The sequence below is a fragment of the Quercus lobata genome, chromosome 6 (assembly GCF_001633185.2).
Source record: "Quercus lobata isolate SW786 chromosome 6, ValleyOak3.0 Primary Assembly, whole genome shotgun sequence".
NCBI classification, from domain to species: Eukaryota; Viridiplantae; Streptophyta; class Magnoliopsida; order Fagales; family Fagaceae; genus Quercus; species Quercus lobata.
In genome coordinates, this window is record NC_044909.1 from 51,226,839 (window position 1) to 51,244,881 (window position 18,043).

The 18,043-nt window shown below is 35.6% G+C and overlaps 2 protein-coding genes across 3 annotated transcripts; one reads left to right on the forward strand and one right to left on the reverse strand.

Moving 5' to 3' along the window:
• Positions 1 to 3,178: 3,178 nt before the first annotated feature.
• LOC115995029 (transcription factor TCP7-like) lies at positions 3,179 to 5,213 on the forward strand. Its single transcript, XM_031119430.1, has one exon. The coding sequence runs from the start codon at positions 3,514 to 3,516 to the stop codon at positions 4,297 to 4,299; it is 786 nt and encodes a 261-aa protein (XP_030975290.1). The 5' UTR covers positions 3,179 to 3,513; the 3' UTR covers positions 4,300 to 5,213.
• A 9,231-nt stretch (positions 5,214 to 14,444) lies between these two features.
• Positions 14,445 to 17,834, reverse strand: LOC115950925 (F-box protein At4g35930). Of its 2 annotated transcripts, none has more exons than XM_031068201.1 (6): positions 17,669 to 17,834; positions 17,393 to 17,439; positions 16,648 to 17,213; positions 15,352 to 15,426; positions 15,149 to 15,258; positions 14,445 to 15,028 (listed from the first exon to the last, which is right to left on the reverse strand). In XM_031068201.1, the coding sequence occupies exons 3-6, from the start codon at positions 17,149 to 17,151 to the stop codon at positions 14,767 to 14,769; spliced, it is 951 nt and encodes a 316-aa protein (XP_030924061.1). In that variant the 5' UTR covers positions 17,152 to 17,213; positions 17,393 to 17,439; positions 17,669 to 17,834; the 3' UTR covers positions 14,445 to 14,766. The 2 variants fall into 2 exon arrangements, with proteins under 2 accessions (XP_030924061.1, XP_030924063.1); XM_031068203.1 differs by having other exon boundaries at positions 17,393 to 17,455.
• Between the last annotated feature and the right edge of the window lie 209 nt (positions 17,835 to 18,043).

Sequence of the window (18,043 nt, forward strand, 5' to 3'; positions counted from 1 at the left end):
AAAAAATACATGGTGTCAAAAGTTTTCTTAATTTCATCATGCGGCTTTGCACATAACTTCAATCACTTATGACATTTCTTTGAATTTTATCTAGGGATGAAAGCGAATTGGTTCAAGCTTTGCCACAGTACACTGAACAAGTTGAGAAGATTTCTCTCCATGTGGAGGTTTGTTTTCTTCCTTCATCAAGTTACATAGCCCTTGTTGGATAAAGCATGTTGGCATTTACTTGGACGAAAAATATGAGTGGTTTAGTCATATCCACATGCAAGCTGAGTAATTTTTTTCCCTCTCTTTTCTTTTTTCCAATTTTATTGGATGTTTGAGAAAGTTCAAAGTGCCGTGTAATTATACAATGACTATTAGAGTCTTAAACCAAGAGAAAAGAGAAAAAGATAAAGATTAGGATAAAGTTTAAACTACACCCCTAAAGTTTGAGAGTCTTTAGATTTTATATCATAAAGTTTCAGAATTTGGAGAGCAACCCCTCATCCATATTTTCCTTTAAGTGCCACTTAAGCTTCCCACGCGTGTTTAGTATGTCCAATAAAATGATGTCACATCACTATTGTAACTTAAATCCAAAAATGACATGGCATCATTTTATTGAAAGAACTAACACGCATGACAAGTTTATGTGATACTTAACGAAAAATATAGATGGAGGAGCTATGATGCTAATTGAATATAATTTCAGGGGGTAAAATCCAAAATTTTAAAACTTCAGAGTATAAAATTCAAACCCCCCCCCCCCAAGTTTTAGTGGTGTAGTTTGCACTTTAGCCAAAAAATTAATAGCACAATCTTCAATTGTTACATTGATTTATCTTTGGAGTTGAGGCATTTTAAAGTATTCATGCAATTTTAATTCCAAGTATTATTGAGAGCAGACATACAATTTTGTTTGAAAGTTTGCTCCAAAACTGGAGTTTTAGGTGTTAAAGACGAAAATAAAATAATTTAGAAAAACAAAAGCAAGAAAGAGAGAAGAACACACCTGCCAACTTGCTCGAAGAGACTGAAAATGATGTGAACCGACCAAAATTGAAGTTGAACTGACCAAAAAACGAGATGAACTGGATGAAGCTCTTCAATACCAAACAAAACCAAATTGAGGTTTTGAAGGGGTTAGGTTATCCTTATCATGGATAAGTGACAACCAAAATCTATACCCAAACAACCAACAAAGGATTAAGTTATCCTTATCTTGGATAGGGAATAGCTTAAACCTTGAACCAAACAGGGGTATTCACTGTCAACTCTGACCAAGCTCTGGCCAACGGCCAACACTAACAGCTTCAGAACACGTCGAATTCACTAAAAACAACTGAGAAGTGCCAAATCTGCTGAAACAAGCCAAAATACACCCAAAAAAAAAACCAACAACAAATACCAAATTTGACACCCACCATCGAGAACAAACAAGATCGAGAAAGGCAAGGGATGGTTGAAAACAACCACAGATCTGTCGCTGAGAACAAGCAAAACTAATCAACAACTACAAGAACGACACTAACAAACTACCGCGAACAATCAACAACAACAATCAATCTACCAAGAACCACCACCAACAACCATCGGCTCTAATATCCTGTTAAAGACAAGAATAAAATAATATAAAGAAGCGAAAGTGAGAAAGAGAGAATAAAATAGGGGATTATGTGGTTTGCCAATGGCCTACATCCACAAATAAAGTCGTAGCAGCTACATCATTATTGTATATTCAAGTCATCTATTACAGTGATCCCTAACATGGTATATAGGGACTAGAATTTAGGGTTAGCCTAACATGAGCTTATAACATAATTAGACCTCTTGGGCCATTACATCCACATAAACTCAATACTTTTACATTAGGGTTTAGAATAGATACTAGCATATAAGTCTGCTCTAAAGAATAATATTAGAAATAAGGGAAATTTTAATGAATACCCTAGTAGCATTGGTTTAGAAAATATTTTTAGAAACTTTTTATGAGAAAAAAAAAAAATTGGCCTTTTTTACAATTTTTTATATTTTCTATAAAAGTGGTATTAAAAGTTTTCTAAAATAGTCCATTAATAAATACTCTAGGGACATCCGTTAACAGAACCCTAGAAATAGATATCAAAGTTAGTGGCTAATAAGGATTAGAAGGAGTTGTGAGAGTATAGCATTATGTTTCTTCCATTTTGATTGTTTTGCTTGATCATTTCATTTGGGGTGACTCAAAGTATTGATTAAAGATTTCAAACCTTGAACAATGTTTATATATATATATATATATATATAAGCTAGCATAAAAAGACTTTCAAATGATACGATTCTCTACTTGATTTGTGGTTGTGATGAGAAAACCAATTGTGTATTAGGTATATGCAATCACCTCTTATAGAAGATGGTTACATATGCTAGAAACATCATAAACTATCTTGTTGAAAAAAGAATGAGTGCTCTACTAAATAGACCAATTTTGTATTTTGAGGCATTTGGTTGGAACGAGTTGTCATCTTTGTAATTTGGATAGTTTATTTGCAGGCAGGACAAAAACAAATAAATTAAGTTATTTAAAAAGAGTCTTATATATCATGCAAAGTTCCCACTTTTTAGCAAAATATGAGATAGGCGATAGACACAATCTTACCTCTAAATAAATAAATTTAGTTAAAAACTTGTCAAAAGCGAGACAGAAATTTATGGAGCTGAAAAGTAAAAAATAAAAAATACAGTAGTTGCCACATATTTGTATAAGAAAATTGGTTGATTTCAATATTTTAATAAATGGAAGTTTGTTTTTTTTTATTTTTGGTGATGAGACACTAATTTTGTGCTTTAGGCAGTAAAATCATCCCTTAACGACTGTAAATGACTCACTTTATAAATTTGTCCTATGATAAGAAGGTGGTGAAATATGAGTGGATGGAGAAACTTCCCGGACGTAGCTGGATCATACCCAAACCTTCAATTCAAAAAGTACGGAAACAAAGTAGGTCCCAGTCTGACATACCCGACTTAAATCCCTCTGCAGATTGATTGGGGTTGTGGGGTAGGAGAGTAACTTGCTTCGTTGTTGCGGGGGGGGGAGGGTAACTTGTTTCGTAAGTGGTAACTGGTAAACTGGTAAGGAATAAGTGAATTAACATTGTATACTAGTACTAGTAACACAAACAAAGGAGCTTTGAAACGGCGCGTGAGAATAGTAGCACACGCACACACAAAAATAAAAATAAAAATAAAGAGAAAGGAAGCAGAGGAAGAAGCTAAGCTACAATGAGCTGTGGTGAGTGAAAATGGGCCCCACCACCCATGTGCCCTCCTCTGTCTCCACCAGCTCCTGCCGCTCAATCATTAGTCCCTCTGTTCCCCTTCTCTCCCAGAAACACACACTCTCTCTCTCTCTCTCTCTCTCAAACTGAAACAATACTCTCTCTCTCTCTCTAACAACCAAATACACTCTTTCTCTCTCTCTCCTTTCTCATTAAAATAATTCTGTCTTCTCTCTCGTTATCTCTCTAGGGAAGACTAAAAAGACCCATGTCTAATTCGGACGGAGCGAATAACGGCGTGACAAACGGCGCAATAATCGACCCACAGAGGCAGCAGCAGCAGCCGCCAGGAAACGGAGCTTTGGCCGTAAAGAAGCCTCCTTCAAAGGACCGTCACAGCAAGGTTGACGGACGTGGACGGCGAATCCGGATGCCGATCATATGCGCCGCACGTGTGTTCCAGCTGACACGCGAGCTTGGCCACAAGTCTGACGGCCAAACCATCGAGTGGCTCCTCCGTCAAGCCGAGCCTTCTATCATAGCCGCCACCGGAACTGGCACAACCCCAGCTAGCTTCTCCACGGTCTCAGTCTCCGTCAGAGGCTCAGCCACTAACTCAACTTCAGCTTCACTGTCCTCTCCTTCTACATCCGACCACAAACCCACTTTGCTAAGCCCTGCCCCTTTCATCTTAGGGAAGCGCGTGCGTACCGACGAGGACGGTAACGGCAAAGACGACACTTCCAGCATGAGCTCCATAGTGGGCTCCACTTCCGGTGGTGCCGGTGGGTTCTGGGCTGTCCCAGCTAGACCCGACTTCTGGACCTTTGCTGCTGCTGCCGCTGCTGCTGCGGTGCCGCCACCCGAGATGGTGGCGGCCCAGCAGCAGCCTTCGCTGTTCATGACTCATCACCATCATCATCAACATCAGCAGCCGATGGGCGAGGCGTCGGCAGCCAGAGTTGGAAATTACCTTCCAGGACATCTCAATTTGCTGGCCTCTTTGTCGGGTGGGCCCGGGAATTCCGGTCGGAGAGAGGACGAGCCTCGCTGAACTGATCATTCTGGAGCGTCGATGTGGTGGCAATCAGTCGTAATTTCGTATATATAAAATATCTGTCTGTTTATTGTTTCTTATTTTATTTTTCTCTTTTCCTTTGTGTGGAAATGAAGAGGATTTTTAGTGAATTTGCTAGGTTTAGGGTTTTTCGTTTGAGTGCAGGGTTTAGGGTTTGTGGAGATTTGGGAAATCTAATGTCTTTTGATGAATGGGAATTCGATTAGGTGATTTACTACTTTGTTTTTTACTACTTTGTTTGGAGATTAATTAGAGTTTTAGGGTTCAAAATTGTTTAGGTTGGAGGAGAGAAGAGTCAAGAATTAGGGTTCTGTTTCACAAATTCACGGTGGAAATTACCAAAAAAAAAGAAGAAAAAAAATTGGGTTTAGGGTCTTTCATTTAATGGACAAGTTTGAGATTGCTGTCGATGGTTTTTGTTCTGCTGGTAATGACATTTTCAAGGATATGCTCATAACTTCAGGTTTGAAGAAGTTTAGACAGTGCATTAATCAGTTGGAATTCACAATTAAGCAAATGCAGCAAATTCAGTTCTGCCCAAGTTTGTTGGAATGTTGTGGTGTGCTATGGCAAATGAGAAATCTAGTTTCTTTGCTGCATTTGAAAACTTGTTAAGAGGAGAAACCGTGGTTCTTTGTTGGAATTTGATTCTTGCTCTCTGTTTGGCTTTCATGCTCTATGTTGGGTGTAATGATCTCCGTGGGTACTAGGTGTGTGAAAGATAAAGCTCTGGTTCCTCTCTGTAAGACCTCTGCTTTTGAGAATTTCATCAGTATTCTTAGCCATTTCTTATATTTATCCGCGTGAAAATAATGTGTTGCTCTCTTGTATGTAATGAATTGTTTTTGGGTGCCTATGGTGTGAATAAAAAACCCATCTGCTTCTCTCAATTTTATTTTTGTCTTGTCTTACCATTCTGTGCTATTCTCTTTTGCTCAATGTGTACATATGTGTATATTACTTTTTTCTGCTCCCAATTATTTCAGTTCATATTACTTAATCTGTAAGCTTTTGTACTTCATTTCTCCGGAAACCTCTTTTGTGAATAAGTTGGTTCTATCAGTGGATATCAGTTTCGTATGTCCCCAAGCTATCCTAGGTTCTTGGGGTGAGCTTGGGGCTTAGGGCTTAGGGCTATAACTCCTTTGTCCACTCCTACTAACAGAAACAAAAGTCGATTCTATTTGTTTTTCTTTTGCTGTTAGCATTTTTGCTAATGAGGTACAATATGATGCACTCTTCTGGGAGAGATTTTCTCGATTGTGATTCATATACTACACTTTGACTCAGTTTATGAAAATTGAAAGTTTGGTGAAGATGAATGGGAACTTCAGAACTGCAACATGTCTGTCTTTGTATATTTAATATAGAGATGGGTCCAAGTTATACATGGTGTGGTGGATTGATCTTTTGAGTTTGTTATTGATGTTAATTACATTCATTAACAGAGCATTGGTCATTATTTTGTGATTTGTTCTGTTTTGTGTATTTTGTTTGGCATTTTGTTGTTTGTTTTTTTCAAACTAGTTGAGAAACTTTTTTTTTTCTTTGAAGGGTAAAATATTTATTGATTATTCTTTCTTTTTGGTATTAAAATTCCTTATTTTTCACATGTTTAGTCTTCCCTTAAAAATAAAATCAGATTAGTCACTTTTTTGTGAATTGTTGTGATTTGTGTATTTTACTAGGGATATTGGGCTTATTGTTTTCACACGTTTGAGCAAAATCTTTATTAATTATTCTTGCTATTTTTTTTCTCAAGTTTAGTCAAGTTGTGGCATTTTCTGGTAACTCATTAATTTTTAGAACATTTATGACATTGCAAGCAGTGTCTATTCACCCTTAAATCTTCTATAAGATTTATGGTTAGAGAAAAGGTATAACTCTTAGGAAGTTACATTGGATGTAACTCGAATCCAAAAATACCAACAAAATGCCATTTGACTAAAAGGTCACAGGCGCAAGACCTCCTTGTTCTTGATGTCAGTGACTTACCATAGTGGAAAATTGAATTGATCCCTTCTTTTATAATTCACTGATGCATTGGAGGTACATTTCATTCAATGCTATTTATGATGTGATTCAGGCATTTACTTTCCATGAATTTTTGGACTCCTCAGTTTGCCTATTTTCGGTGTATCTTTTATAATTTGCAGGACACTTCTACCTTGCATTCTCACATTTACTTTTCAGGAAGTATTTGGACTATTGGTTGTACTGACAGTTTTTTTGGTCTCAAATCTGTACACTGGTACATTCATACACACACCATTGGCTGCAGTCTCATGAGACTGTTTCATTAAAAAATTGTTTCATGCGACTTATGGAGATGACTTTCTTCTAATTCTATGTTGAAGCCATGCATGAAAGGCTGCAGTCAGAATTCATAAATTATTTGTAGAGCTAGGAAAGTGGTCGAATGGCTTGGGCATCTAAGGTTGGAAGTACCACTGCTTAACCTTTCTTGAGATTTCATAAAGTACTAACTGCTAAGAAACTTTCTATTATAATGTATATTTATTGAGCGAAATCATGAATTAGTGAATTACTACCATCTTATTGGCTCAAAAAGAAAGATGATGATTAGTTGATGTAGCTTAAAATGCTACCAATGGTTTGGTTCCACTGTTTAACCACATGGATGTGCTAAATTTGGAAGTGTGTGTGAGTGTGAGTGTGAGTGTACGATCTATAATTATCGTCTCATAAATATGTACTTGCGGTGATTGATTATTGCAAAACATCAGGGTCAGGACCCCATTATTGATGGGTCCCTCAAATTAAATGTCCTTGTGGAAAATTTGGGAATACTCATGATTTGGTTTGGAGCCATCCTAATCCATACTACATAAGACAGGCTGAACTTGCTCGGAAATTGATGCTTGACCCACTCTCTTTTTCCTGTTGAAGACCTTGAGTCTTGGACCTGGGCCATTGAAAATGGGTCAAGTGGTCCAGTAGAAGTGCTTATAGCCATGGATGACCGAACACATCCAAGGCGATTTTATGGTAGGCTATCGCATTATTAATTGTATCTATATGTCCACCTGGTGGCTAAAATTGCCAATTGTCACGTAGTGTTTAGTCCTATGTAAGCTGTTGGCGGTCTGGCTGGTCTGACTATATATATACTATATTATTTTTCCCAAATTGTTATGCACCACTCATTATCGATCATTGTGCAATACCTTCACAGCAAAAAGATAAACAAAAAATTTAGATATCATAAGTTTGAGTCCTCAAACCATATAAGATAAAAACTTAGATGCCAGTAGGAACAAGACAGGATGTACTCCTTGGATAGTTTCTGTAACTCTTAAATATTTCTCTCTCTTTCAGTTTTCTTCATCTTTTTAAGAGATCCTATTGGCTAGAAATACTCTGTATCTCCATGTGAGACCAAGTAACTTGAAACAATGAAAAACAACTTCAAATGGCACAGACAAATGAACAGTCAACTAGGAGTTGAAAATTTTGAGGCTAACAAGTTCTAGCTCACTTGGCACCTTCTCTCCTTACAAGTGCTAGGTGGAAATGAGATCGTGGGTTCAAATTGCATGAGTAACTTGTCAGTTAATAATTTTATAAATAAATAAAAAAGTTGAAATTTTAAGGTTGAATTATGACACTTTGGCAAAAAGCACCCCAGAAGTTCAGTGGCTTTTGCCTCTAAAACAAGGCACATTTGCCAAAGGCATGCATTTTTGGAGCTTTTTCGATAATCACATGCCTTTAGGAGTTTTTCTTTTATATATTAAAAAAAAAAAAAAAAAAACTAAATGTGAAATGTAGCTGTTAGATCATAATGTTATTGTTATGTACTGTGAGTTCGTTATACAAAAATCAATTTTGGGTATGATATCACAGACCTAAGCCCACCCCTCCATGCTTTTACAAATTCTAGAAATTCAAAATAATAATAATAATAATAAAATCCATTCGTGACCACACTCCACATATTGCTTATACTCAACATAGGAGACTCAAGCAAGAATGAGGTCACTAGGAAGGATTAAACAATAGTAATTACAAAGTGATCTTACCTAAGTGAGAGAATTAAACAATATTTGTGAGAGAATTAAATAATAGTTAAGATAAAGTGTTCAATGAGTAAAGTGGTCTTCTCAGTTTTCATTTTGAGTATTATGAACGGGTTACTTGACACCAAAATTTATAAATAAATAAATAAAATAAAATAAAAAACTAATTGCAAACTTCCGTGATGCATAAGAAAATGTAATATGATTATTTTATAAAAATATAATGTAAAATTTTTCGGTTAAATAGTACATGTGTTATTTAAAATGTTTTTTTTTTAAGTTTTATGTGATGAAACATATAATGCATTTTACAGTCAACAACTATATATATATATATATATATGTCATCTTCTTCATTTGTATAAACAATATTATAGTTATAGTTAAATTACATAACTACAATATTGTTTTATATAAATGATGAAGATGACATATGTTATTAACATGACTTTTTTAGAATATACCATAATCAATTGATTAATTTAAGCATATCCAAGGATAGTTTAAAATAATGTACACCTTCATTCTATGGAACACATGTAATATGTTACATTAAATTTAAATTATTATATAAGTTTAGAATTGTAGCATTTTTTATTCTTTCAAAATATAAGTATAATGCCTATATTATTAAAACTTGAATTTTAAGGTAGTCTTTTCAATGTTTATCATTTTTATTGTTTATTTTTAGAACTTTTATATTTAATTTCTAATGCCTATTTATTTGTATTTTTTAGCCCAAAACAAAAGAGTTTGGCGCAAACAGAATAAATTTTCATACTTTTCAACCCAAAAAATAAGAATAAATAATAAAATTCTGAGCCCAAATTGAAAATGTAACCTACAAAAAGAATCAACATAAGGCCCAATTAGTTTGAAATTGACTGAAGTGGATTGAATGGGACCAAAATGAACCAAAAAGAATTGAATTGGACCGATTGGAACCGAAATAGACCGAAGTGGATTGAATGAACCAAAATGTTACACTAATGTGGCTCAAAAATAGCGTAGCAATAATAAATGTTATACTTCAAATATAAATATTATATAGATATAGATTAAAATACACTTGGAATGAAATTATGTTACAATTAGAAGCTAATTTAGATTCTATGTACTTTTTTGAGAACAGAAAGCAAAGTCATTCATTAATCAAATCAAATACATCATCAACTGGGACTCAAGGAAAGAAGGGACTTCCTCCACCCAGTAATGGCATTCAGTAAGATTAATAGCATATTGTGATAAGAGATGAGCAGCCTGATTAGCAGGCCGTTTAATTTTAACATGGTTTGATTCCCAACTTATGAAATTTTGCATTAGTCTTCTGGCATCAGCAACCATGTGTCCTAATCAAGAATTTTCCACTTTGTCTGACTTCATTGCATTGATCTCAAGCAGAGAGACTCCTTCAAGAATCATCTGTTGAAACTTGAAAGCCCAAGTCTATTGCGAATTGAATTGCTTGGAGTGCAGCAAACAACTTGGCAGCCATTGGATCTTTCGAAAGTCCACCTCTGCCCACCATGGCAACCATTTACCAAAATATCAAGAGCACTTAACCATATGCACTCTTACCTTTAAATTCTAACGAAGAAAACATATTTGCGTTCAGTAATTAAGATGCTGACACCAAACTCAAGCTCATGGTGAAAGTTCCTGCATTGACAATTTTGTCACTGATTTTTCAGAAAACTCATTTCTTCAAAACTCTCTCTTCTACTTTTCCCTAGTAAACTTGAAGAAGAAAGTAGATTTTCATATATTAGAATGAAGTTCCACCCTGAAAATTCTGCTTCTTCCTCTTTAGTCTTAATTCATTATATTCTCCATCATTATATTTTTCCTTAATGATGTAAGTGCCATGAATGATGTAAGTGCCATGATACTACCTAAAAATGAAACAGGTCGAGTTCCAGCGGTTTTTGTGTTTGGAGATTCAATTGTGGATACAGGAACCAACAAATGTATCAATACTATACTGAAGTGCAATTTGAATTTCCCTCGATATGGGAGTGATTTCAAAGGAAGAAAACCTACTGGAAGCAGGAAGGTATAGAAATGGAAGGGTTCTCTCAGACTTCTTAGGTAATGCCAAAACTACTCTATTAGTTTCTACTAAATGAACTGGCCTTGCATCACACACATACACAGTGCCCTACACGCCCTCTCTTGGCTCAAACGGGCCTTACAGTTTGGTTCTAGGAATTCACTTTACGACTAGGGTGGCGCCAACGACGGTAAGAAGGGAACACAACAACGGAATATCAAGCGTTCGGATAGACACGGACAAGAAACAAAGACACAACAACACTACCACTGGCCAGAAAAGAGTGGCTCTAATACCATAAAGGGGGAAGGGGACGCACAGTTAATGGGAAGAGACGGAAGCACAGTAATATTGTAAAGAAAATAATGTAAGTAACTAGAAAAGTAAATAGCTTGAAAGTAAGAACAATTATAAGGCGGTAGAACCAGCCAAGTATATATGAAAATAACTCAAAGTAAATGAGAACAATAGTTCAAAGTAAATGAAAGCAATTTAGAATCGTCCGGTATGGCGGTAATCTGTCCAAGGTGGCGGTAGCAACAAGTAAAATAATGAACATAAAACTGAAAATACTTGTTATTGAAAGTAGAACAAACACCTACAGTAGTAGTGAATACAAGATCTCAACAGTTACAGGTTAACAGTTACAAAGCTTGAACTAGTCATAGTTACAAGGTTTGTAGGATTACAAAGTTTGTAGTGAATAAGGGTGAACAAGGTAGTAGTAGTGGAAGTAAGGTGAGTTCTCTCTCTAAGAAGGCTAGTTCTAAGGGAAGAGAAATCAGAACTAAAACTTGACTTGAAAAACCCTGAAATTTAAGGGACAACCTCCCTTAAATAGGCAAGATTTCAGAGTGAACAGTGTCATGAACAGTGTCAATGAACAGTAATCCGTGAACAGTAATCTGTGAATAGTATTTTTTCTACTTTTTGAATTAAAAACTTCTGAACTTTTTGTCTTTTACTTGGTCCAACATTCTCAGGAGAAGCATGGCAAAAGGGCAAAAGGAATATCATGCATGCCACCATGTACGTAGATTCTCATTTCTTTTCTTAAAAGACTTCAATGTGACATTTTTTGTTGGCATAAATAAAGCCTTTGTCAGACGCATCTTCTCATCTCTTCATATATCATCATGGCTTGTGGCTATAAATAAATAAATATATATATATATATATATATTTTTTTTTTTTAAGAGATTCTGAAACAATCTTCACCTGAAGGATTTGGTCTCAAGGAGCTCTTGCCAGCTTAATCTTCTGAACTCAAACTTGCAACTTCAAGAGCTTCTTAGTGGCATAAGCTTTGCCTCTGGTGGTTCCGAATGTGATCCTCTCACATCCATGATGACAGTAACTCCAACTCTGATCTTCAATTTGCTTTTCTTCTAATATTTCATTCCAAATTCCGTGCCAATCATATTATTTGATTTCTTTATTATCAGTCCACCTTAACATTTTCAAATCAGTTAAAGATGTTCAAGAATTAAATAAAGAAAATGAAGGCAAAAACGAGTGATGACAGAATGATCTTTACACTATCAAAGGAATATACATATTGTGCATTGGGAGTGATGTGTTGCAAATACTTATTTTGTGTCTACATTCAGGATGTTTTGGTATGATATCAATTCGTCTTGAGTTTCTTGCAGGAATGTTTTTGAAAGCACAGAAGACAATGTGATCTAGATACAAATTATCAAGAAAATTGGTTGGGTACTTACTGCATGGTCACCATGTGAGTGCACCAATATAAAGAAGTAAGGAAGAGACTATTTACAAATAGACCGGTCTTTCCAAATTTTCATCCCGAGTGCTTATTAATACAGTGGGAGACAATTATGGTCATTAGTTCAACTTATGATCCCCAATTTGGAATTGCAACTCTTAATTTGTAGTAGAATAGCGCATACTAGAAGACGCATACCAAGAAAATAAGACCATAATTGCCAAATTAATAAGAATTTACAAAAGAACAATCATATGCAAAGAATTTTTTTTACGTTGATGGTGATTGTAACTCTATCCATCCAAAACACAGACAATTTCATACCATGAAATTATAAGTAAAAAATTCATTTTAAAGGGTGTAAAAAGAAAAACTTTTTTTTTCTTTTGTTTTCGCTTTTTCGTGACATTCAAACAGGGTTAAAGTAAATAATTGGCAGGAACTTTATGGCATTGGGTGCGAGAAGGATTGGAGTGACAAGTATACCACCACTATTTACTTGGGTGTTTGCTGATTCAAAGGACACTGGGAGGAGGCTTACAAAGAAGTTGAAACCAGCATCTGTGAACCAAGCAGCAATTCTCTTCAACTGCAGGCTCTCCTCCCAAATGGTTAATCTCAATAAAAATCTTCCGGCAACTAAACTCGTCTACATCGATATATACAACCATTTACTTGGCCTTATTCTGCACTTTGCACAAAATGATAATCGTCATCATCACTATCTTTTCTTTTCGTTTTTTAATTTTATTTTATAAAAGATAGAAATTCTACTCAAGTCTAATTTAAATATATATATGTGTGAAACTCCCTCTTAAACACTTATACTTGTAAAGTGACCATCATCACTATCTTTAATGCTTGTGATTCACTCCAATAGTGGGTCACTTCTAAGTGGTTGTACCCTAGAATTCCTAGAATTTTAGGGGTTAGCTCATTATATACTCTCTTTTTTTTCCCCTATTTCCCCAACGAAAAGTCTAGCACAGATAAAAAAAAAAAAAAAAACAGATACAAGTATAACAGCAACACCTAGGGGTGTGTATGGGTCGGGTTAAGGGGATTTTTTGACCTGACCCAACCCACCATGGTGGGTCAAAAAAATTCAACCCAACCCAACCCACATGGGTCGGGTTGAACCCATGGATTGGACAAATTTATTATTATTATTATTAAATTGAGTAAAAAAATATAAATATAAATATACTAAAAAAAACCCAAAGATTAGTATCAATGTAACTCCTTAAAGGCAAACAACACTAATGACTAAACAACAATAGTAATGTACTAGGGTTTGTGTGAACTAATTGACTTTTAAATAGGATAGGAAGAACTAGTTATTTTAAAAAATTTATTAATTATATAATATATTTTAAATATATATATTAAATATATGAGTGGGTCGGATTGGGTTTGGAATTTTATGACGCAAACCCAACCCAACCCGCTATCAAAAAAAAATTTGTAACCCAATCTAACCCACCAAGCCCTAAAAACCAACTTGACCCAGTGGGTTAGATTGGGTTAGGTCGGTTTTGGCGGGTTGGCTGCACACTCCTAGCAACACCAACACCAACACCAACACCAAACTGGCTAATCTAGCTAATAGCCTTTAAGGCTTACTAAAAAAGGAGGAAATGTCCCACAAGCAACAGTTCTATATAGATCATAATAGTAGAAGTGACCACTTGCCTAAATCTTACTTTTTAACGTTCCATGTAATCATCTTCAGTATGCTTTCTTCTTTAGAAAAATTTAAAAACAAAAAATAAAAACATACCCTGGGTAATTCCTTCGAAATTTCCACTGTAGCAATATATCTGAAGCCTATGGGTTTTAGAAAAGTTGGGATTAAGGCTTAATTAGTTAAACTATTGAGACCTTCTCTCTTCCCGTATATGTGTTAAAGATACTTAGTATTTTCAACAACTAAAAAAAAAAAAAAAGTTAAACTATTGAGTTTATAAAATCAAAGCATAACATACTCACTACTCACTAGACACAACCTCATTTTACAGATGAAATTAGAAATAGAGTTACAAACTATTATAAAACCGAGAATATAAAGGTAAGGGTTTGTAAGATTCATTTCTATTTATCAATTATCATTACCTAATACCTAGTGGTGCCCCCATGCCCCATCCCAAAAAACAGGTAGCAGTTTCAAAATACCAATCCACATCCACAAGGCAAGCAATATGAATAAATATTGGAAACGCACAATAGGAAACAAGAACATGAAAAAACATGGATAATACAAGCAGCAGCATTATTAGATCAGGACCTTCGAACATCATACTGCTTTAACAAAGAAAATACCAGGGAACCCTTGATACTTTAAAATTTAACTAAAATGACAGTACAAATTTTCCTGCTAAGAAACAACTTACAATTCTTTCAAACATATATAGGCAATATACAAGTAACCAGTTTGAAATACGTTATTCCCACAACCATCATCTGAATCTTCCAACCCTAACACAAATCTTAAGTTTCATATCACCTAAAACTGCCCCAACAAAACTACAAAATTGCATAATCCCTACCCTGACTATGACCACCTATAGAGAATCAAAACAAACTATATACAGAGGAACATGAGGCAATAAGAAACCAGAATGAAATCAACGGAGTTTGTTTTGAGCAACAGCCTGGCATAACTCATCCTCATAGAATAGAACTCGATTAGAAGCCAAGGATTTGCATAAAGGCTTTGGCAATGCAGACGGCACCATGCATCTCGAAGGAAAAGCTGATTCAGGGAATAGAACAGCTGCAACCTGCCTCATCTCAGAGAATTTGAGACGAGAAGGTGGCCGAGGACCATGCCTTGGTGCTTTTGGGGTATGTGGGCTTGGCATCCAAATACCCTTCCCATCTCCCTTGCTGCAAAAATATCATTTGAACAGGTAAATGAGGGAGAGGAAAAAAAAGGACAAGTATTAAAAGCAGAAATAGATATTTAACAGAAAATGACAACACAATTTTAAAGTTTGAGATAATCACCTAACAAAAGGCCAGTGTTCTGTTGGCTGTGGGGTTACTGTTCTTAACATCTCCTGTCGAGAACGATCAGGAGTAGTATAATTAAAGTGGAATTGTCTTGCAATCACAACCTGTCAACGGCAGTATAAACAGGACCATCCATCAGCTCAGAATCATAATTGATCCAAATACAAGCACAAATAGAGAGACAGAGATGTACTTACAGCTTTTCTAATTCTTTGAGAAACATGAAAAACAGCCCTCAGTTGGTCATGGTGCAAGTGGCAAAGTATTTTAACCTCAAATTCATGAAAGAAACAAGAATCAGTAACTCAAAAAAAGCATATCACACACACACACAAAGATAACATATAACAAAAAAGAACTACACATGCATATTTAGGGGCACAATGTGCACGATACATGCAAAAGTACAACATACAGAAACCTACAAACATGACACAAGAAGATATGTGAATGTGTTGTGTACATGTTGGAAATTTATGGGCATAAAATTAAAGATCCAGTCTTAGGTTTTTGTAAAGAATAAAAATCAAAACTATTCCAGAATTTTTATTAAGAAGTTACTATTAAAATAGTGTTCTTTTATGAAACCTGCCTTGTCCTCATCCTTTGAGGAGAAGGATTCCCTTCTAGCGCTGCTTGAGCTCACTATAGAACAAAGAACTTAAGGAGTATTAAGTAGAGTACTTTCCAATCTTTTCTATAAGATCAAATCACATCCTCACATATCCAGAATATAGAACATTTCTGTGAAAAAGCATGCATCCTATGGTACAAGACAAATCATCCTCGCCTCACACGTAAAAGGAGTGGAAAATAATCAAACAAACAACCACAGTAACTGGATTTGACCATGAAAAAATAGATATAGCCGCATACCATATACTCAGTTCAACTCTAAAGACCTTGCTCAACATGTTAAGAAACTCAAAATGTATGGAGTAATACATGATAATGACAATGCAAAACAGAGAATAAATATGAAAAAAATTATCAGAAACATCTGAAACAAGAAAAACATTTGCATAACGTACACCTTAAATTAAAATAACTTCTAGGTAAAGGGTCTAGACATTAAACCTCTACCTTCCTTCCATCATTCTACTCACACGTATGTTGTACTCCTAGTGTTCATTACAACTTATCACGGTATAGTCTGTGCAATAACTACTGCCTCAATCAAAATCTTAAATGAAAACACCCTCTATAGGAGGGTATACATATAAACAGACACACCAGAATACATATTTGCAAAAATAATAAAAAGAGCAAAAGTCTAGACCATGTTCAGGTGATTACCATGCACAAGACGAACACAACAATAATAGAAGGTTGGACTGTCTAACATAGTATCCAGGTTCCAAATAAGATAGGAAACATATTCAAGATTACATGGTTCCAGATAAACAAGTGAGTTATAACTAACAAACACATAGCCAAAATATTTTAAGGGGAAAAACACAGAGAAACAAAAATGTAAGACAAAGAAGGAATACCAGCAAATCCATTGGAAGTGACTCCAGTCGTGACTCAGACATGCAATCTTCAACTCGAGGTGTCTTGGGTGTTCCTAGGAAACTGTTCTGCCTAACGAACTTCGCGGGAGACAGCATTAAAGGGCTTTTATCGATAACCTTTGGCGTTCCAAAGAAACTGCCCTGCTTAATCAAATTCACCGGGGACAGCATTAAAGGGCTTTTATCGATAACCTTGGGTGTTCCTAGTAAACTGCTCTCCCTAACCAAATTCCCAGGAGACAGCATTAGAGGACTTCTATCAATAACACTATCTTCAAGAGCCAGATTACTCTCCGACTTCTTGGTATCCAACACAGCCACCCTTTTCCTCCCAAGATCGGTACAAGACCTGGCCGCCGAAGCCTTGCTGTACCGAAGCTGAGCAAGAGTACCTGGCTTCAAATACTTGTTGCTCGAACCCCGTAACCGCTTTTTATGTTTAGAATTCTTCGATTCCCTTTCTTTTGGGGAAACTTTGCCCATTTTGTTCTTTAATTCCAAAAATCTTCAATTCTGAATTTAATCAACTACCAATTAAATTAAACCTGAAACATAAAAATTCAAAAAGAATCTTCCATATTCAGATAAACATAATGCAACAAATTAAAAATATAACACACAAAATTAAATAAATAATAAGCAAAACCCTAATATTGCTCACAGAAATGAACTATTTGAAACTTATAAAAAACAAATAAGCTTAACTGAGTACAACGATGCTTACATAATAATTGGAGAAAGAATCTCCACAGCGATCTTCAATTCATTTCTCTGCAATCACGAAACCCTAAAATTCATCAGAAACCCTAAAACTCATCATAAAACCCTAAGAAGAATTCGATTGCAATCCCGAAAACCCGAGAGTTGGACTAAAATCGAAAGCGAAAGACACAACATAAGACCGCAGAAATCAAAGCTCGTCAGAGATCGGAACAAAACAGAAACGAGAAAATATAATCCCAAAATCGTATCAAAGCGAGAAAATCGGAGAAGCACTAACCTCATAACAGCATGGATTTCGAGGCGAAACCCTGGAGAAAATCACAGAGAAAATTTGAGAGAAGAGAGAGAGAGAGAGAGAGCTGGTAGAGAGAGAGAGAGAGAGAGAAACGAGAGGGACGCTAGGGTTTGGTCTTTATTTGAAATTCACGAATTTGCCCGCCAAAATTTTCTAGCAACAGTTTGCTAAAAAACAAAAAAACCGAAGAAAACATAGTATTACATTAGGGGGTATGCGTACGTGTCTTTCTTTCATTGGCCAGATTTTACCGCTGGGGGAGTGGGCCAATTAGTGCTTAGGTCACTTGTTCCTATCCGACGGCGCAGATTACGTGGCTAAAGATACTGATATTAGATATGGTTTCCTTGTTTTTCT